The 21,593-nt window shown below is 47.9% G+C and overlaps 1 protein-coding gene across 1 annotated transcript in view; it reads left to right on the top strand.

Moving 5' to 3' along the window:
* The window catches only part of LOC138666593 (zinc finger protein 585A-like), a 132,815-nt gene that overhangs the window by 21,823 nt on the left and 89,399 nt on the right, over positions 1 to 21,593 (top strand). Inside the window, exons 2-6 of the mRNA XM_069754791.1 lie at positions 15,369 to 15,518; positions 15,648 to 15,827; positions 15,911 to 16,034; positions 16,118 to 16,215; positions 16,414 to 16,504. Of these exons, the coding sequence (XP_069610892.1) occupies positions 15,369 to 15,518; positions 15,648 to 15,827; positions 15,911 to 16,034; positions 16,118 to 16,215; positions 16,414 to 16,504 (643 nt within the window). The remainder of the gene's footprint in view (positions 1 to 15,368; positions 15,519 to 15,647; positions 15,828 to 15,910; positions 16,035 to 16,117; positions 16,216 to 16,413; positions 16,505 to 21,593) is intronic.

Here is a 21,593-nt window from a genome sequence, read left to right as displayed (position 1 = left end):
CTCCAGGTTTTTGAGGGCCCCGGGCGAAAGAGTCTCAGTGGGCCCCCCCCCCCTTTAACACATACCACGATTCATGATGCCCAGATACAGCAGAGAAATATAGCTATAGTACAATGCCAGATTTCACTTCTTACATGAGTGATAGCTATTGTAAATTCTGCAGTGTATATATACAGGACAGGAGGAGCAGTACTGTGCAGTGTATATATACAGGAAAGGAGGAGTGGTACTGTGCAGTGTATATATACAGGACAGGAGGAGTGGTACTGTGCAGTGTATATATACAGGACAGGAGGATTGGTACTGTGCAGTGTATATATACAGGACAGGAGGAGTGGTACTGTGCAGTGTATATATACAGGACAGGAGGAGTGGTACTGTGCAGTGAATATATTAAATGACTATTAAAATTGTACATTCACACTGAAGGCGTCAAAACTATGAATTAACAGATGTGGAATTATATACTTAACAAAAAAGTATGAAACAACTGAAATTATGTCTTATATTTTAGGTTCTTCAAAGTAGCCACCTTTTACTTTGATGACTGCTTTGCACACTCTTAGTATTCTCTTGATGAGCTTCAAGAGGTAGTCACCGGGAATGGTTTTCACTTCACAGGTGTGCCCTGTCAGTTTAATAAGTGGGATTTCTTGCCTTATAAATGGGGTTGGGACCATCAGTTGTGTTCTGCAGAAGTCTGGCGGATACACAGCTGATAGTCCTACTGAATAGACTGTTAGAATTTGTATTATGGCAAGAAAAAAGCAGCTAAGTAAAGAAAAACGAGTGGCCATCATTACTTTAAGAAATGAAGGTCAGTTAGTCCGAAAAATTTAGAAAACTTTGAAAGTGCCCCCAAGTGCAGTTACATAAACCATCAAGCGCTACAAAGAAACTGGCTCACATGAGGACCGCCCCAGGAAAGGAAGACCAAGAGTCACCTCTGCTTCTAAGGATAAGTTTATCCGAGTCACCAGCTTCAGAAATTGCAGGTTAACAGCAGCTCAGATTAGAGACGAGGTCAATGCCACACAGAGTTCTAGCAGCAGACACATCTCTACAACAACTGTTAAGAGGAGACTTTGTGCAGCAGACCTTCATGGTAAAATAGCTGCTAGGAAACCACTGCTAAGGACAGGCAACAAGCAGAAGAGACTTGTTTTGGGCTAAAGAACACAAGGAATGGACATTAGACCAGTGGAAATCTGTGCTTTAGTCTGAGGAGTCCAAATTTGAGATCTTTGGCTCGAACCACCATGTCGTTGTGCGACGCAGAAAAGGTGAACGGATGGACTCTACATGCCTGGTTCCCACCGTGAAGCATGGAGGAGGAGGTGTGATGGTGTGGGGGTGCTTTGCTGGTGACACTGTTGGGGATTCATTCAAAATTGAAGACATACTGAACCAGCATGGCTACCACAGCATCTTGCAGCGGCATGCTATTCCATCCGGTTTGTGTTTAGTTGGACTATTATCTATTTTTCAACAGGACAATGACCCCAAACACACCTCCAGGCTGAGTAAGGGCTATTTGACCAAGAAGGAGAGTGATGGGGTACTACGCTAGACCTGAACCCAATCGAGATGCTTTGGGGTGAGCTGGACCGCAGATTGAAGGCAAAAGGGCCAACAAGTGCTAAGCATCTCTGGAAACTCCTTCAAGATTGTTGGAAGACCATTTCCGGTGACTACCTCTTGAAGCTCATCAAGAGAATGCCAAGAGTGTGCAAAGCAGTAATCAAAGCAAAAGGTGGCTACTTTCAAGAACCTAGAATATAAGACATATTTTCAGTTGTTTCACACTTTTTTGTTAAGTATATAATTCCACATGTGTTAATTCATAGTTTTGATGCCTTCAGTGTGAATTTACAAATTTGATAGTCATGAAAATACAGAAAAATCTTTAAATGAGAAGGTGTGTCTAAACTTTTGGTCTGTACTGTATGTATATATCAGCTGTGGCGGCTCCAGGTCACCCAGACTGTCAGAATACAGCGATACATGGCACTCACTAAGGGCGGCTAGGAGCCCCTCCGGAATCTGCCTGATAAGCTCAGCAGTCAGTGAGTGCAGCCAGCCAGTGGCGGGAGAGCAGAGCAGGAGAACGTGCTCTCTCCGCCCACAAACAATGTCACGCTGGCTGCGTTCTTAACCCCTATGTGCCTGGCCCTGCACTGTCTGAGAAGATGCTTGTGCCAGCGCAAATTGAACGGCCAGATGGATCTGACAGCGTGAGTGGCTCCCCGTCTCGCCAGGGCCCCGGCACTTGCCCGGGTACGCTGACGCCGGCCCTGGCCTGAGGTTAACAAGCCTTTCATTCTGGAGGTGGATGCTTCTGCCATTGGAGCTGGAGCGGTTCTTTCTCAGAAGTCCTCCTCTGGTCGACTAGTACCCTGTAGCTTCTTTTCTAAGACTTTCTCCGCCTCCGAGAGGAACTATACTATTGGTGACAGAGAACTGCTAGCTATCAAATTAGCATTGGAGGAATGGCGGTATTTGTTGGAGGGAGCAGTACATCCATTCAAGATCTACACAGATCACAAGAATCTGGCATACATCCGATCAGTGCAAAGGCTTAACCCTCGGCAGGCCAGGTGGTAGTTGTTCTTTGCCCGATTTGATTTTGAGTTGCATTTCCATCCTGGTGACAAGAACTTCAAAGCTGACGCCTTATCCAGATCTTTACTTTTTACTACCGATGTTGAGGAGAGGCCTTTGCATGTTGTGGATCTGAACAAGATTATCTTGGTTGCTCCCGTTAGTTTGACTTCGTTGCCTCTGGGGAAGACTTTTGTTCAAGAGAGCAACAGGAGTTTTACATTGGGGTCATGCTTCCAGGCTGGCAGGTCATGTCGGTTTCAAGAAGACCTTTACTCTGGTATCACGATACTACTGGTAGCCATCTCTTCCTCTCAACGTCCGAAATTTTGTCACTTCCTGTCCCTCGTGCGCCAAAAGCAAGGTTCCTAGGCATCCTCCCTCAGGTCTTTTGCATTCGCTTCCTATACCCTCATCTCCTTGCCGACATATTGCAATGGACTTTATTTCTGATTTACCTCTGTCGTCTGGTCATACTGTTATCTTTGTAGTCGTGGACCGATTTTCCAAGATGGCTCATTTTGTCCCTCTTCCTAGATTACCTTCTGCCCCTGAATTGGCGAAAGTCTTCATCGCTCATTTTTTCGGATACACGGCTTTCCTCAACATATAGTTTCGGATAGAGGAGTCCAGTTCACCTCGCGCTTCTGGCGTGCATTATGCAAAATAATGAACGTGACACTAGGTTTCTCCTCCGCCTACCATCCGGAAACCAATGCTCAGGCAGAGCGCACTAATCAAATCCTGGTCTCCTATCTTTGTCATTTCTCTAACGCCCACCAGAACAGTTGGTCTAGTTTACTTCCTTGGGCCGAGTTTGCATACAACAACCACTATAGTGAATCCTCCTCCAAGTCGCCTTTCTTTATCGTTTATGGACAACATACTGGTGTTCCCCTGCCTCGAGTGTGCCAGCGGCCGATCTTCTGTCCGCAGAGTTCTCCAGGGTCTGACAGGAGACCAAAACTAAAAACTTAAAAATAGTCTGGGTGAAATGGTGGATGAGGATGAGGGAAAAGCCAATATGCTAAATGATTTTTTTTCATCAGTATTTACACAAGAAAATCCCATGGCAGACAAAATGACTAGTGATAAAAATTCCCAATTAAATGTCACATGCTTAACCCAGCAGGAAGTGCGGCAGCGTCTAAAAATCACTAAAATTGACGAATCTCCGGGCCCGGATGGGATACACCCTCGAGTACTGCAGGAATTAAGTACAGTCATTGATAGACCATTATTTTTAATCTTTAAAGACTCCATAATAACAGGGTCTGTACCACAGGACTGGCGTATAGCAAATGTGGTACCAATATTCAAAAAGGGGACAAAAACTGAACTCGGAAATTATAGGCCAGTAAGCTTAACCTCTACTGTGGGTAAAATCCTGGAGGGCATTCTAAGGGATGCTATACTGGAGTATCTGAAGAGGAATAACCTCATGACCCAGTATCAGCACGGGTTTACTAGGGACCGTTCATGTCAGACTAATCTGATCAGTTTCTATGAAGAGGTAAGTTCCGGATTGGACCAAGGGAACCCAGTGGATGTAGTGTATATGGACTTTTCAAAAGCTTTTGATACGGTGCCACATAAAAGGTTGATACATAAAATGAGAATAATGGGGATAGGGGAAAATATGTGCAAGTGGGTTGAGAGCTGGCTCAGGGATAGGAAACAAAGGATGGTTATTAATGGAGCACACTCGGACTGGGTAGCGGTTAGCAGTGGTGTACCACAGGGGTCAGTATTGGGCCCTCTTCTTTTTAACATATTTATTAATGACCTTGTAGGGGGCATTCAGAGTAGAATTTCAATATTTGCAGATGACACTAAACTCTGCAGGGTAATCAATACAGAGGAGGACAATTTTATATTACAGGATGATTTATGTAAACTAGAAGCTTGGGCTGATAAATGGCAAATGAGCTTTAGTGGGGATAAATGTAAGGTCATGCACTTGGGTAGAAGTAATAAGATGTATAATTATGTGCTTAATTCTAAATCTCTGGGCAAAACCGTCAATGAAAAAGACCTGGGTGTATGGGTGGATGACAAACTCATATTCAGTGGCCAGTGTCAGGCAGCTGCTACAAAGGCAAATAAAATAATGGGATGCATTAAAAGAGGCATAGATGCTCATGAGGAGAATATAATTTTACCTCTATACAAGTCACTAGTTCGACCACACTTAGAATACTGTGCACAGTTCTGGTCTCCAGTGTATAAGAAAGACATAGCTGAACTAGAGCGGGTGCAGAGAAGAGCGACCAAGGTTATTAGAGGACTGGGGGGTCTGCAATACCAAGATAGGTTATTACACTTGGGGCTATTTAGTTTGGAAAAACGAAGACTAAGGGGTGATCTTATTTTAATGTATAAATATATGAGGGGACAGTACAAAGACCTTTCTGATGATCTTTTTAATCATAGACCTGAAACCGGGACAAGGGGGCATCCTCTGCGTTTGGAGGAAAAAAGGTTTAAGCATAATAACAGACGTGGATTCTTTACTGTAAGAGCAGTGAGACTATGGAACTCAATGCCGTATGATGTTGTAATGAGTGATTCATTACTTAAATTTAAGAGGGGACTGGATACCTTTCTGGAAAAGTATAATGTTACAGGGTATATACACTAGATTCCTTGATAGGGTGTTGATCCAGGGAACTAGTCTGATTGCCGTATGTGGAGTCGGGAAGGAATTTTTTTCCCCAATGTGGAGCTTACTCTTTGCCACATGGGTTTTTTTTGCCTTCCTCTGGATCAACATGTTAAGGCATGTTAGGTTAGGCTATGGGTTGAACTAGATGGACTTATAGTCTTCCCTCAACCTTAATAACTATGTAACTATGTAAAACCGCAGTCGAACGAGCTGGAGACAGAATTAAAAGACATGCTGACAAGAGGCGTCTGGATTCTCCACCTTTCCAACCTGGAGATAAAGTGTGGTTGTCCTTCAAGTTCGCCCGTCTAAAGATTCCTTCGTATAAACTTGGCCCACGATATATCGGTCCATTTGAGGTTATTGCTCGTATTAACGATGTCGCCTATAAGTTAAAGTTACCTGCCTCGCTTCGTATTCCCAATTTGTTTCATGTTTCCCTAGTTAAGCTAGTCATTCTCAACCAATTTCATGCCACCACTGGCCATTCGCCTCTACCTGTTTCCGCTCAGGATGTTTATGAAGTTAAGGACATTTTAGCCATGAAGAAATCTCGAGGTCGGACTCTCTTTTTAATTGATTGGAAAGGTTTTGGTCCCGGAGAGAGGTCTTGGGAACCTCGGGAGAACATTAATGCTCCTCAAATTTTAGCCAGGTTTCTTTCTAATCTTAGAAAGAGGGGGCGTAAGGAGGGGGGTACTGTCTCGCCTGCCGCATGTCTCCCCAACCGCCGACATACTTACCCGGCCACACGCGTTCCTGCTTCTGCTGCCGCATCTGTTAGGACTGGCGGAACGCACCAAGTATAAGGTGTAATGGTATTAGGTGCGTTCGCCGTCCAAGGTCCACCGTGTAGGTGAAAACCCTGCTGCTAGTAGAGACGGACGAGATGGCGGTACAATATGAATACACACTTGGGTTAACTTCACCCAGTGTGAAGGAAGCGAACCCTGGTGAGTCACAGGGCCGCGGTACCGCACCAAGAGAATATATTTTAGAGGCACGAGAGTGCGTGCGGTGCCGCACGCCACTATCCACCCAGGCTTGGGTTAGGAAAGCGCAGAGAAAGCGCACGGCGCCGCACTGGCGGTCACAGCAATAAGACGATGTAATGTGTGTACCGTGCTGATGGCTAAGTCGGGCGCTAGGTAGCAATCACCCACCTTCCGCGAGCAGTCATACAATAGGGAGGGGATTTTAAAGAACGACTTTCACTCACAACACACACACATTTACAAAAGACAATACTAGCGCATGGCCGTGCGGCCATGCGAGGCTTAAATAGCTGCAGCATGTTTAGGACCTTCCAAAGAAGGACCAATGGAGTGCTGCAGCACCTGAGCATGTGACCCTGGATCTCCACTGAGAGATCTCGCCCTGGGCATGCTCAGAGTGCAAAGCAGGATTTAGTCCTAGCAGCTACAAGGACCTTAGCTGCAGTATCTGATCATGTGACCCTCGATCTCCACTGAGAGATCTTACTCTGGGCATGCTCAGAATGTGAAAAGCAGGACTTAGCCCCAGAAGCGTCCGCTCGCCGCTGCCCAGCACTGACTTCAATGGGAGAAGCAGGAAACGCAGCAGTAACTCTAAGCACAGAGTCAGACTGAGCGACTGGGATTGACGTCTCCGCTGAGCAAGCTCCACTGCGGCAGGAGAAGAATGGGAGACCGCAGCAGAGATGGCCCGAGATTCCCCCTGTGCAGAGCCAGGAACTCGACCCCTAACATTACGCCCCCTCCTAGGCCCCCCCCCCTTGGGCCTCGCTACGTTCGAAGGCAGCAATGAGCTGCGGAGCCCGAATGTGCTCAGCAGGCTCCCAGGACCTGTCCTCAGGGCCATAACCCTTCCAATCCACCAAATAGAATTTTTTACCACGTACCACCTTGTACCCCAAAATAGCGTTCACCTCGTAATCATCCGTAGACGAACCCGATGTCCCGGCAGATGACTCAGAAAACCGGGACATGTATACGGGCTTAAGGAGGGACACATGAAAGGTGTCGGTGATACCAAGGCGTGGAGGAAGGGCCAGACGGTAGACCACAGGATTAACCTGTTCGAGGACCTTGAAGGGACTCAAGTAGCGAGGTGCAAACTTAGTGGACTCTACACGCAGCCTGATGTTACGGGTGAAGAGCCACACTAAATCGCCAGGAGCAAAGGTCGGGGCAGGGCGCCGATGTGCATCGGCGGAGGACCTCATTCTCTCCTTTGAGGCCCGAATGGCATCCTGAGTGCGGTCCCAAATGTCCCGTGCCTCCACTGCCCAGTCTGCCACCCTGGAGTCAGCAGAGGACACGGGCATAGGCACAGGAACCCGCGGATGCTGGCCGTAATTAAGGAGGAAAGGATTCTGACCAGTGTAGTCGGCTACAGCGTTATTAAGGGCGAACTCTGCCCATGGTAATAAAGATGCCCAGTCATCCTGCCTGGCAGAAACAAAATGTCGTAGATATGTGACCAGAGTCTGATTGGCCCTCTCTACCAACCCATTCGTCTCGGGATGATATGCGGAAGAGAGATTTAACTCAATGCTGAGAAGACGACAAAGCTCTCTCCAGAACCGAGACGCAAACTGGGGACCCCGGTCACTGACAATTTTGTCTGGCATGCCGTGTAGGCGGAAGATGTGTCTTATGAACAACGCTGCCAAGGCCCGTTCAGAAGGTAACCGTGGGAGCGGCACCAAATGCACCATTTTCGAGAAATGATCGGTAATAACCCAAATGACGGTACAGCCGCGAAACTTGGGCAAACCCACTACAAAGTCCATCCCGACCATCTCCCAGGGCCTGTCTGCCACCGGCAAGGGATAGAGTAACCCAGACGGCCGTTGTCGAGGAGACTTATTTTTGGCGCATGAGACACACGCCAGAACGTAATCTCTGACATCTCTGAGCATATGCGGCCACCAGTACGTCCTCGCCAGCAGCTCAGATGTCCTTTTTGTCCCAAAGTGTGCACCCACCCTGGAGGAATGAGCCCAAGAGAGAACCTCCGGTCGCAAATTTATGGGCACAAAAGTCTTTCCCAGAGGCACAGACTCAAGCGACACCGGAGCCACGGTTCTCAAGCTCTCAGAAGGAACAATAAGCCGAGGCTCTCCTTCCTCCTCCTCAGATGACACAACAGAGCGAGAAAGGGCATCAGCTCGAATGTTCTTCTCCCCAGCGAGATAATGGAGGGTGAAGTGGAATCGGGAGAAGAATAAGGACCATCTGGCCAGGCGAGAATTTAGCCGCTGGGCTGTTTGCAAATATAGCAAATTTTTGTGGTCTGTGAAAACTTGAAAGGGAAAACGAGCCCCCTCCAAGAGATGTCTCCACTCTGAGAAAGCCAATTTCATCGCTAGCAACTCCCTGTCCCCGATGGAATAATTCCTCTCCGCTGGTGTGAAGGTCTTGGAGAAGAAGAAGCACGGATGCTTCCGACCTTGAGCATCCTTTTGGAAGAGGACTGCTCCAGCACCAACGGAAGAGGCATCCACCTGCATTATAAACGGCTTATCGACATCAGGACGATGTAGGATGGGAGCGCTAGCTAAATGAGACTTAGTAGAAGAAAAGGCCCTGGAGACCTCTTCAGACCACACTTTGGGATTTGCTCCCTTCTTGGTGAGGGCTACCAAGGGAGCTACCAGAGTTGAGAAGTGGGGAATGAACTGGCGGTAATAATTATTGAACCCCATAAAGCGCTGCACCGCCTTAAGAGAATGGGGCTCTTGCCAGTCCATCACAGCCTGTAGTTTGGCAGGATCCATAGCCAATCCCTGGGCGGAGATGATATAGCCCAGGAACGGTAAAGACTCCTGCTCAAACATACACTTCTCCAACTTAGCATAAAGAGAGTTTGCCCGTAGGAGGTCGAAGACTCTGCCAACATCTCTCCGGTGGGAGACAATATCTGGAGAAAAGATGAGAATATCATCCAGATAGACTACAACCGAGGTGGAAAGCATATCCCGGAAGATGTCGTTGACAAAGTCTTGGAAAACGGCTGGGGCATTACAGAGCCCGAAGGGCATCAACAAATACTCATAGTGCCCATCTCTGGTGTTAAACACCGTTTTCCATTCGTCCCCCTCACGGATGCGAATCAGGTTGTAAGCACCCCGCAGATCTAGTTTTGTAAACACCCTTGCTCCCCGAAGCCTATCGAAAAGCTCAGATATCAAGGGCAAAGGATATTTGTTCTTAACGGTGATAGCGTTAAGACCCCTGTAGTCTATGCATGGACGTAGTTCCCCATTCTTCTTCTGCACGAAAAAGAACCCTGCCCCAGCAGGTGACACTGACTTCCTGATGAACCCTCTTGCCAGATTCTCTTGAATGTACTGAGACATTGCCTCCGTCTCCGGGAGAGATAATGGATAGACTCGACCCCGGGGAGGCTGAGCACCAGGCAAGAGATCAATCGGACAGTCATAGGGGCGATGGGGCGGAAGGGTCTCCGCCGCCTTTTTGGAGAACACGTCTGCATACGACCAATATTGCTTGGGGAGAGAGGATAGATCTGCGGATACCTCCGTAGTAGCAACCTGAACGCACTCTCGGTGACACCTAGCCCCACATGATTCACCCCATCCCAGAATTCTGCCTGAGGACCACTCGATGTGAGGAGAGTGGTACCGTAACCAAGGTATCCCCAACAGGACCTCATCAATCCCCTCAGGAATGATGAGCAGAGATATAATCTCCTGATGGGATGGTGACATGGACAGAGTAAAAGGGATGGTCTGATGTGTTATCTGTGCGGGCAGTGTCGACCCATTCACCACTCGTACCGTTACTGGTTGAGGTAGCATAACCAGGGGTATTGCGTGACGTTGGGCGAAGGCAGAAGACATAAAATTGCCCTCCGCCCCAGAATCCACGCAGAGCTCTACCGAGTGGGAGGAAGAGCCTAATGTTATTGTCCCCTTAAAGGAGGCAAACGTCGCCGTGTCTAGTGCACCTCCACCTACTACCACTAGACGCTGACGTTTCCTCGACCGCTGGAGACATCTGGTGGCAAGATGTCCTGACTGTTGGCAAACATGACAAACCTGGAGTGCACGAGCGGTCCGGGACTTAGATCCCGCTCGTGACACTACCATAGGCTCATGGGACTCAGGAGCCTGGACTGGAGACTTTAAAGGTTTGGCGAAGGTGGAAGCCAGCCGAAACCTCTGCCTACACTGGGCTCGCTCTAACCTCCGCTCGTGAAAACGGAGGTCAGTACGAGTAGACACTGTTATTAACTCTTCCAGTGTGGCGGGAATCTCCCTAGTGGCCAGGGCGTCCTTAACATGGTCAGCCAGCCCCCTCCAAAATATAGGAATAAGGGCCTTATCCGACCACTCCAGCTCAGATGCTAGGGTGCGGAAGTGGACGGCAAAATGGCTGACCAAGGACGGGCCCTGAGTCAATGCCAACAGTTGGAGCGCCGTATCATGGGTGACACGAGGTCCTAAAAAGACCTGTTTCAGAGTGCTCAGGAATAACGGAGCACTCTGCACCACATGATCGCCACGCTCCCACAGCGGCGTAGCCCACTGCAACGCCCTGTCCGACAATAAAGATACGATAAAGCCCACCTTAGCCCGCTCTGTAGGGAAACGAGAGGCCAGAAGCTCGAGATGTATTGAGCACTGACTCACGAAACCCCTACAGGACTTACTGTCACCAGAAAATTTCTCTGGTAGCGGGAGGCGAGATAGCATCGGTACAGGGGCGGCAGTGGACAAGGTAGCTGCAGCCACACTTGCAGCCTGAACAGCGACAGCAGTAACATCCACAGCTGAGGTTGAACGCTCAAGAGCCGCCAACCTTCCCTCCAGCTGCTGGATGTACCGCTGTGAACGCTGATCGTCCGTCATTACTAGCCAGACCTTGGCGCTAGTATTATGTTAGGACTGGCGGAACGCACCAAGTATAAGGTGTAATGGTATTAGGTGCGTTCGCCGTCCGAGGTCCACTGTGCAGGTGAAAACCCTGCTGCTAGTAGAGACGGACGAGATGGCGGTACAATATGAATACACACTTGGGTTAACTTCACCCAGTGTGAAGGAAGCGAACCCTGTTGAGTCACAGGGCCGCGGTACCGCACCAAGAGAATATATTTTAGAGGCACGAGAGTGCGTGCGGTGCCGCACTGGCGGACGCCACTATCCACCCAGGCTTGGGTTAGGAAAGCGCAGAGAAAGCGCACGGCGCCGCACTGGCGGTCACAGCAATAAGACGCTGTAATGTGTGTACCGTGCTGATGGCTAAGTCGGGCGCTAGGTAGCAATCACCCACCTTCCGCGAGCAGTCATACAATAGGGAGGGGATTTTAAAGAATGACTTTCACTCACAACACACACACATTTACAAAAGACAATACTAGCGCATGGCCGTGCGGCCATGCGAGGCTTAAATAGCTGCAGCATGTTTAGGACCTTCCAAAGAAGGACCAATGGAGTGCTGCAGCACCTGAGCATGTGACCCTGGATCTCCACTGAGAGATCTCGCCCTGGGCATGCTCAGAGTGCAAAGCAGGATTTAGTCCTAGCAGCTACAAGGACCTTAGCTGCAGTATCTGATCATGTGACCCTCGATCTCCATTGAGAGATCTTACTCTGGGCATGCTCAGAATGTGAAAAGCAGGACTTAGCCCCACAAGCGTCCGCTCGCCGCTGCCCAGCACTGACTTCAATGGGAGAAGCAGGAAACGCAGCAGTAACTCTAAGCACAGAGTCAGACTGAGCGAGATGCTGGGATTGACATCTCCGCTGAGCAAGCTCCACTGCGGCAGGAGAAGAATGGGAGACCGCAGCGGAGATGGCCCGAGATTCCCCCTGTGCAGAGGCAGGAACTCGACCCCTAACAGTGTCTTCCTTTGGTTCCTGGCATTCTTCTCCGCGAGCGCCCAGCATGTGTGCGCGCCCATCATACTCCTCGCTTCCGTTTTTTTCACCGTCTCCTGGCTCCTGTCGGGTGCGCATGCGCACTTCACCTCTTGGCTTCTGCGGTGCACGCGCATCTCCACTGGCTGGTTCTCTGTCGCTCCGTTCCTCCTTCGCTTGATCCTGGAGGATCCTGACCCGGACGTTCTACGGTACTCCTCCCATATATTAGGCCAGCTCACCCTAGGGAGGTTCGTTGTCGCTGTCCTGCAGGTTCACTCTAGGAGTTTCTCTCCTTATTCCGTGATATTACACCTTTGTTTGCAACTACAGAAGTCAGGCATTTCCTGTAGTTCTTGACTAAGTTTGCAGACACTAAAGCAGGGATTTTCGCCCACTCCTCCATACAGATCTGTTCCAGATCTTTCAGGTTTCTGGGCTGTCGCTGAGGAACATTGAGTTTCAGCTCCCTCCAAAGATTTTCTATTGGGTTTAGGTCTGGAGACTGGCTAGGCCACTCCATTACCTTGAAATGCTTCTTATGGAGCCACTCCTTAGTTGCCCTGGCTGTGTCTTTCGGGTGATTGTCACGACCCATCTTCAGTTCTCTTACTGAGGGAAGGAGGTTGTTTGCCAAAATATGACCCCATCCATCCTTTTTCAATTCGATGCATTCTTCCTGTCCCTTTTGCAGAAAAGCACTCCCGAAGTATGAGGTTTCCCCCACCGTGCTTCATGGTTGGGAAGGTGTTCTTGGAGTTGTACGCATCCTTCTTCTTCCTCCAAACACGTGAGTGGAGTTGATACCAAAAAGTTCTATTTTTGTCTGATCTGACCACTAAAGGTTAGCACGGAACTGTCCAGTGAACTGAATAGCTCAAAGGGAAGAGCTGCCGTCTGGTGCACAAGAGCTGCTGGGTTCGAGTCCTGACACGTCATCTGCCTCGACCTTTCCCCATGCCTCCTCTGGATCATTCAGATGGTCATTAGCAAACTTCAAATGGGCCTCGACGAGTGCTGGAGTGAGCAGGGGGACCTTGCGCGCCCTGCAGAATTTTAATCCAGGTCATTGAACAGGTCCTCTTGTGTTGTTCTGAGCTGATTCCTGACCTTCCCCAGAATTATCCTTACCCCATGAGGCGAGATCCTGCATGGGGCCCCAGACCGAGGAAGATTGACAGTCATCTTGTTTTTCTTCCATTTTCTAATAATTTTGCCGACAGTTATTGCCTTCTCACCAAGCTTTTCCCTATTGTCCTGTAGCCCATCCCAGCCTTGTGCAGGTCTACAATTTTGTCCTGGGTGTCCTTTGACATATCTTTGGTCTTGGCCATGGCGAAGAGGTTGGAGTGTGATTGATTGTGTAGACAGGTGTATTTTATACAGGTAATGAGTTCAATCAAGTGCAATTAATACAGGTAATGAGTGCAGAGTAGGAGGTCTTCTTAGAGAGCGACAATTCTTGGCGGTTGGTAGGTGATCAAATACTTATTTCATGCAATAAAATGCAATTTAATTATTTAAAACTCATACAATGTGATTTTCATTTTTTTTATTTTTAGATTCTATCTCTCACAGTTGGACAGACCTCTCCATTCTTTGTACGCGGAAAAACTTGCAAAATTGGCAGTGTATCAAATACTTATTTTCCCCACTGTATATATTATTATTTATTATTATAGCGCCATTTATTCCATGGCGCTTCACATGTGAGCAGGGGTATACATAATAAAAACAGGTACAATAATCTTGAACAATACAAGTCACAACTGGTACAGGAGGAGAGAGGACCCTGCCCGCGAGGGCTCACAATCTACAAGGGATGGGTGAGAATACAGTAGGTGAGGATAGAGCTGGTCGTGCAGTGGTTTGGTCGATCGGTGGTTACTGCAGGTTCTAGGCTTGCCGGAAGAGGTAGGTCTTCAGGTTCTTTTTGAAGGTTTCGATGGTAGGTGAGAGTCTGATATGTTGTGGTAGAGAGTTCCAGCGTAGGGGTGATGCACGAGAGAAATCTTGTAAGCGATTGTGGGAAGAGGAGATAAGAGGGGAGTAGAGAAGGAGATCTTGTGAGGATCGGAGGTTGCGTGCAGGAGAGTACGCTTTGTATGTCATGGTTAGGCTTTTGTACTGGAGTCTCTGGGTAATGGGGAGCCAGTGAAGGGATTGACAGAGGGGAGAGGCCAGGGAATAGCAGCGGGACAGGTGGATTAGTCGGGCAGCAGAGTTTAGAATTGATTGGAGGGGTGCAAGAGTGTTAGAGGGGAGGCCACAGAGCAGGAGGTTACAGTAGTCGAGGCGGGAGATGATGAGGGCATGGACTAGGGTTTTTGCAGATTCTTGGTTTAGGAATGTACGGATCCGTGAAATATTTTTTGAGTTGAAGGCGGCAGGAAGTGGAGAGGGTTTGGATATGCGGTTTGAAGGAGAGATCAGTGTCAAGGATTACCCCGAGACAGCGAGCTTGTGGGACTGGGGAGAGTGGGCAGCCGTTTACTGTAATGGATAGGTTCGTTGGGGGGGTCGCGTGAGATGGGGGAAATACAATGAATTCTGTTTTGTCCATGTTAAGTTTTAGAAATCTAGCGGAGAAAAAGGATGAAATAGTGGATAGACATTGAGGGATTCTGGTTAGTACGGTGGTCATATCTGGTCCAGAGATATATATGCATATTTTTTTTACATCTGTTTATTATGTTGGAGAGATTTTAGAGCATTTACCACATTCTGGCTGCAGCAAATAAATGTGACTGAGGACAATTGCACAAAAGTTATGGTGCATTTACAGTAGAAAGTTGATGTGAATATGCTAGAAATCACCCAACTAAGAGCAAAACATAAGAAAAAAGTTTTCTTTGCTAATGTTTGTGATTTCGGATAAGGTAACAATGTTCGGTAAAAATTATCTACTTGGCTCATCCTGATTGATGCTAGAAAATTGGCTACATTTTACCTAATAGCAATATGTCACCTGGATTCTAACCAAAAGTCACAAAGTTCCCTATTTCTGCTCAGCTTATTCCTGCTTTGCTGACATGTACGCGCAGTCATGTGATGTATTTGCACTTTTTCTCCCAACTTCCAGCGCATTCGCAGTGCAGGACTTGAAAAATCATACTCACAGATGTAACATAAGGTGTTATATCTTCTCATATGTTTCCCCTAATTATCTCCAGTAATTGTATTATTACATGGGATCTTTATGATGCTTCATTTTGTCATCTTCTTCCCATTCAGGTCCCTACAATATTGAATCCTCTCAGTGGAGATCTTCTATATAAGAGAATTTTCCTGATCGACCCATCAAAGATGGAGAGAGACCGGGACAAGATGGTGGAGAGGATATTACACCTCACCCTAGAGATCCTCTTCCGGCTTACTGGAGAGGTGAGAGATTCTGATGATGTCACATTACATCATTCTTATCTATGGGAATAACAGATGGACAGAACTGGAGAGGTGAGGACTCTGGAAATGTCTGTTGTGAGATTTATTAATGTGTCTCTCCATTACCAGGATTACACAGTAGCGAAGAAGACCTCTAATGAGCGCTGTCTGTCCCCTCTGTCTGATGGATTGGGAAGACCCCTGAGCACAATCACAGGACCTCCACCTCACCCCCTGAAACATGAGGACATCAATGACCAGAAGATCTTAGTACTCACCTACAAGATGATTGAGCTGCTGACTGGAGAGGTGACAATGCTGTGAATGCTGGGACATTATACTTTAATGCTATGAAAGAATCGGGGGGATGATGGTATCGTTGTATGTGTCAGGTTCCTATAAGGTGTGAGGATGTCGCCATCTATGTTTCCATGGAGGAGTGGGAGTATTTAGAAGGACACAAAGATCGGTACAAGGACGTCATGATGGAGGTTCCCCAACCCCTTACATCACCAGGTGACAGACATGACTAAATGCACATTGCCTAGAATTATCTGTATGTAATGAATTAATTCAGTCCCTATATGTGTTTCCTCCAGTTGTATCCAGCCGGAGGACAACACCAGAGAGATGTCCCAGTCCTCGTCTTCCAAAGGACTGGAAAGAAGAAAATCCCAATGTTCATCAGGATCATCAGGTAGATGGAGAGAAGGTGTCATGAGATCTCCCCTATGATGTGTAGACGGCTGTGACGGTCTTTTGCTCAATCTTGTTGTATCCAGCAGTATTATACGTTTTATACTTGTGTAATGAGAACGGTGGAGATGGCAGGATTAGAGCTGATCATAGATGTGACTTCTACATCTGTCTGTAGCTTGTACAATATCTGTTTCAGGGTGAAGATCTGATTTTTATTAATACTACAGAGACATATGTGAGGGGTGATGAGTGGTGTAAAGAGGAGATTCCTACAGATGACTACCCAGGTGAGTAGAAACGACTAAATGCCGAGAAATCACAGATTCTTTTGAGTCATTGGTCACGACCATTTTGTGAGCTCTTTGGAGTTTCAGATTTGTCAGCATTAAATTCATCCCTTCTGCCAAAATGTTAAATTAATATTGATGAAAATATGATAAAGTCATTAAGACAATGCTGTTGTAAATTTGTACTCCGCCTTTAATACTTGTCCCATTCGATGTTCATCAAAATATGTGGACAGAGGTTAACAAGAATTTGGATTTTGCAGCTAACTCAAGTAGGGCTACATTTACAAATTTTCTGCTGTTTGGAATAAACCAATGAAACAAGTAGAATTTAAATAGCTTAAGACAACTAATATAAGAAGCATTTTTTCCAAATTCACAGCAAAGTACCATTTTTAACTACTTTTGCAGTCTCAGAATTATTTAAGAAGCTCTGATAGGCTTCCACCAGGTTCTTGAAGAGCCAGGTGGTCAAAAACGTTCAAGTGCAAATGAGCTGCAGAAACATTTGGTGGCTACAGTCACTGAGGTATCAATTTGCATAGCACTAATTTCCGAAAACCAAGATGCACTTCTCTACTGACCCAAAAGCACATGAAATTCAGCAACAATATGCTTAAAATGATATAAATAAGCCGCACATGTTTTGGTATATTGTTCTATGGAGACATTAAGCAAGATTTGGAATTGCTTGGGCTTATGAATCAGTGGGTTGTCTGGATGAGAAAGAATAACGTGACTGTGGAGACCTGCGTGTCGTAACCAGTGCCTTCCCCCCTCCCATCACTCCCGTAATGAAACACACACAGTCCTAGGTGGGTTGAACAGGTCGGTCACAGTTTATTAATTAAATAATCGGAGAAAGGGCAATTACATATCGTAACGAGCGGCTCGCACCGAGCTCCTGTCCGTGATCGACAGGGGAATTGGCCCAACGAGTGGTTACAACCTTTGCCCTCCTCCGCTTTTTTTTTCCGCTGTGACTTAATAAAGGTTACCAGGGGTTAGTTCTATCAACATGCGTAATAAATTTTTTTTTTTTTTTTTAGATCTTACAACATAATCCACACATTTACATTCTCCTGCGGGTTAGTTTAATCATTAGCCTTTAAAAGGGAGGGTGGGTGGGTGGGACAAAAGCTTCCAGGTGTCCTGCCGAGAGTGAAAGAGAAAGTTCCTGGCCGGACACCTGGATTTAACCCCTGTAGGAGTGGCCGTAGGACCCCTCCCCTCTAGTGCCCACTGGCCGGCTGGGGGTCTTCCAATTAGTGCATCACTAAGGGGGAGTGATGCTAGGGGGGAACTGGCACTGACAACCTTTACGTGCAGCTCTTTTTATGTGCTCCCCAGTCAGAGACGCGTACCTTAATCAGTACTGCGTCTGCCAGACTGTGGAGACCTGCGTGTCGTAACCAGTGCCTTCCCCCCTCCCATCACTCCCGTAATGAAACACACACAGTCCTAGGTGGGTTGAACAGGTCGGTCACAGTTTATTAATTAAATAATCGGAGAAAGGGCAATTACATATCGTAACGAGCAGCTCGCGCCGAGCTCCTGTCCGTGATCGACAGGGGAATTGGCCCAACGAGCGGTTATGACCTTTGCCCTCCTCCGCTTTTTCCGCCACGGAGGATCCCTTGTATTAACTACGCGGGACTCCGACCCCACCCCTCGATGTTAGGGCCTGTTCAACCCCATCCTGTAAACCAGACAGAAAAATATCGAGGCCAATGTCCGTTAGGTGAACTCCGTCCGGTCTTAATTGTGGCGTGTTATCCCCTTGTAGCTGGTGGTGATGGATCACGATACCGCCTCTTCCTCTCACATATTTTCCAATCCGCGCATTGAATTTCCTTCTTGTCCGCTCTATGGCTTTTTTATCTCTTACTCCTCGCCAAACGGCCCGTGGTGTTATATCTGACCACACCAGTATTATGTTCCTGAATAGACAGTTGAACCTTTCGATATCCGTTGTCACCCATTTGTACATTTCGGCCACCTTTTGTTTGCCCAGGTCATTGCCACCCGCGTGTACCACCATTATCACCGGATGTTCCACCATCCTTGCTATGCGAACCATCTCTTTGAACACCTGTCTCCACTGGAGGCCTCTGACACCCCTCCAGTAAACTTTTATGCCCGGGAGGTAAAGATTCATCCCTCCTGGCCGCCGTTCGGCCCTCTTTTCGGCCCAGTAAACGTAGGAATCTCCTACAACCCAAACTTCAACCCCTGTAAGAGACAACACATGTTAATTAAGCAAGTCGGGTCTTATGTATCTGGCGAAGCATGCGGACTTCCAACGACCCATTCTCTGCACCTCGGCCTCTGACACTCCTGCCCTAGCCGCTTCTGTGGCTGCACCTATGCGAAACAAATGTGTTCCGTACTCCTTTGGATTTGCGCCGGCTTTTTCCAAGCATAGCTTGAACATCGCCTGAAATTGGTACTTGGTCAGAGGGGACCCGTCTGTATGAGTGAAGAAAAATCTACCAGCGTGTCTTATCCCGGCGTATCTTCTAACCATTTTTAGCGGGCAAGCTGGGCCATCTGTGGAGTTAACCAGTACCCATGTGCCCCTAACAGTGGGATCGCATTTGGATTTTCTAACCCTGATGCGCAGGGCGTCGCTGCATATAACTATGTCCTCATTAATTAGGCCTCCTTCCGACGCGTTTTTTGACCGCGGTAGCAATTCGCTGATATGCAGAGCTCCGAAAAAGACGGTCGCAAAAGCTGCTGATATGAGGGCCGCCTCATATTGCGATAAGCAGACCGACGGGGATATCGCAATCAGGTCCTGCAATAATCTCAGTGAAATGGGGCGGCGACATTCTTGGCTTGGCTGAAGCCTTTTCCAACCTTTTATGGCTTGTCTTATGCAAAAGGACTTAGTTACGTCTACCCAACCCAATAATTGAAAGAAAAATGCTAGCCCCGATAATTTCCGTTGTGCCGAGGTGCCCGACGCCCCACCTTCCCTCATCCGTAATAGGAAATCGGTTGTCACCGCGCTTCGTGCTCGGTCGCATTTATCGACTGGCCTACCCTGAATTAGTGAGCACCACTCCTCCCAAGCCTTACCATACACCTGCCAGGTAGCTGGCGAAACGGATGCCCGGATTAAGGGCATCAATGATTGGCCACTGTGTCCCCCCGGGGTTGCGCGTTGGGCTGCTGGATTCTGAAAGCCTGCCAATTGGAAAACAACAATGGGTTAATGATATTCTCGTCAAGTTCCACCACCACGGTGGCTCTACACCAAATATTGTTTTCTAGGCATATCAGTGCGAGCCGTTGCAAGAGAGCGAGTATGGGCAGGGATGAAGAAGACATGTGATTTAGACTCTTCGCTGTTTTCACATTTTTAGTTTGGAAACGAATGTTCATGTTCCTCAACTGATCGGCCCATAACTCCATCGCTGCTACTACCGCAAACAATTCCCATAGGGCTGGGTCTTGCCCCCACTTTGTTGTCGTCCATTTCTCTGGCCAACCAGATTTGCACCATTGGTTTTTATAGATTGCTGCGAAACCCTCTTTTTTGTTCCACCCTATTATCAGCCCTAATTCCTTGCTTGTGATCTCTCTAGCCATGACGCACGTGTGACCGTTGTACGATTGTAGGAACGTCTGCCATACCAGCAGATCTGCTTTTAGCGAACGAGTGAGCCTAATTCTGTGGCCGGGCTGAGAAGCGCCTTTTGTTGCCAGCGATAGTCTGCGCGAGAAAGCTCTGACGACCGGCATTACATGGCAGGCGAACGTCAGTAGACCCAATAACGCCTGCATTTGCAGTAGGGTTACCTTGTTAACTTCGCGGAAGCCTTTCAACATTTGCAGGGTTTTTTGCATTTTATCCTCTGGTAAGCGGAACACCATCATGTTGGTATCTATTTCAATGCCCAAGAAGGGCAATACATTACATGGACCCTCCGTTTTCTCCGGTGACAATGGCACGCCGAATTTGAGTGAGATAGATTTGAATTTTTCTAGTAGATCGAAGCAGAGTTTAGAATTTCTGGGGCCGACGAACAGGAAATCGTCGAGGTAGTGAATTAGGGATTTACTTCCCGTCTTGTACCGAACTACCCAATCTAGGAAGGTGCTGAAAAGCTCGAAATAGTGACATGAGATGGAACATCCCATCGGGAGGCACATGTCGAAGTAATAGTATTGGTCCACTTTGCAGCCCAGAAGGTGGAAACATTCGGGGTGCACGGGTAGTAACCGGAATGCCGATTCTATGTCGGATTTGGCTAGCAGGGCGCCGGGTCCGGCTGCCCGGACTAGTTCTACCGCTTTATCGAACGACGCGTATGAGACGGAAGCTTCTTCTGTGGAAATTGCGTCGTTAACCGAATCGCCCTTTGGGTAAGATAAATGGTGGATTAGGCGGTATTTACCGGATTCCTTTTTTGGTATGATGCCTAACGATGATATTCTCATGTTTTTGAAGGGGAGCGATTTAAAGGGGCCGGCTATTCTACCCATTTCTACCTCCTTTTCGATTTTTAGTCTGAGAATTTGGGGAAATTCGCGAGCCGATTTTAGGCTATCAGATAGGGTTGGCGTTCTTGTTAGCCTAAAGGGGATAAAGAAACCGTCGGAGAATCCTGCCTGCAGCTGCTGAGCCGCTTTCTTATTAGGGTAGAGCTTTAGCCAGGGGGCCATCGCGATTACGCTCACCGGGGTTCTGCTGTGTAGGCCCTTTGTGCGGCTGACGAGTGCACCTTGATGCTGGGTCCCCCCCCCCCCCGCAAGCGGAGCAATCATGTCTGAATTTGCATGATGTGTGGAAACGGCAGTTTCCCTCGTTATATAGCCAGCGGGCCCCTGGTTTTCGCACGACTACCGAGTTCTGACCTGCGGCTGCGGAATAATTAGTGGTCGTGGATGAAAAGGGGGGCTTTTGGGACAGCATCAGCCGCAACCACACATCTGTCGCTTTCACCCCCCAACCTAAATCGGGCTGTAGTGCCAGACGCCTGCGGAACTCCTCGTCGTACTGACGCCAGGCTGAACCGCCGTGCGACTTATACGAACTATATATCATGTCCTGATATATAAACAACTCGGAGCAGCGTTC

This window comes from Ranitomeya imitator, chromosome 2 (genome assembly GCF_032444005.1).
Source record: "Ranitomeya imitator isolate aRanImi1 chromosome 2, aRanImi1.pri, whole genome shotgun sequence".
Lineage (NCBI taxonomy): Eukaryota > Metazoa > Chordata > Amphibia > Anura > Dendrobatidae > Ranitomeya > Ranitomeya imitator.
This window is presented reverse-complemented; position numbering and strand designations above follow the sequence as displayed.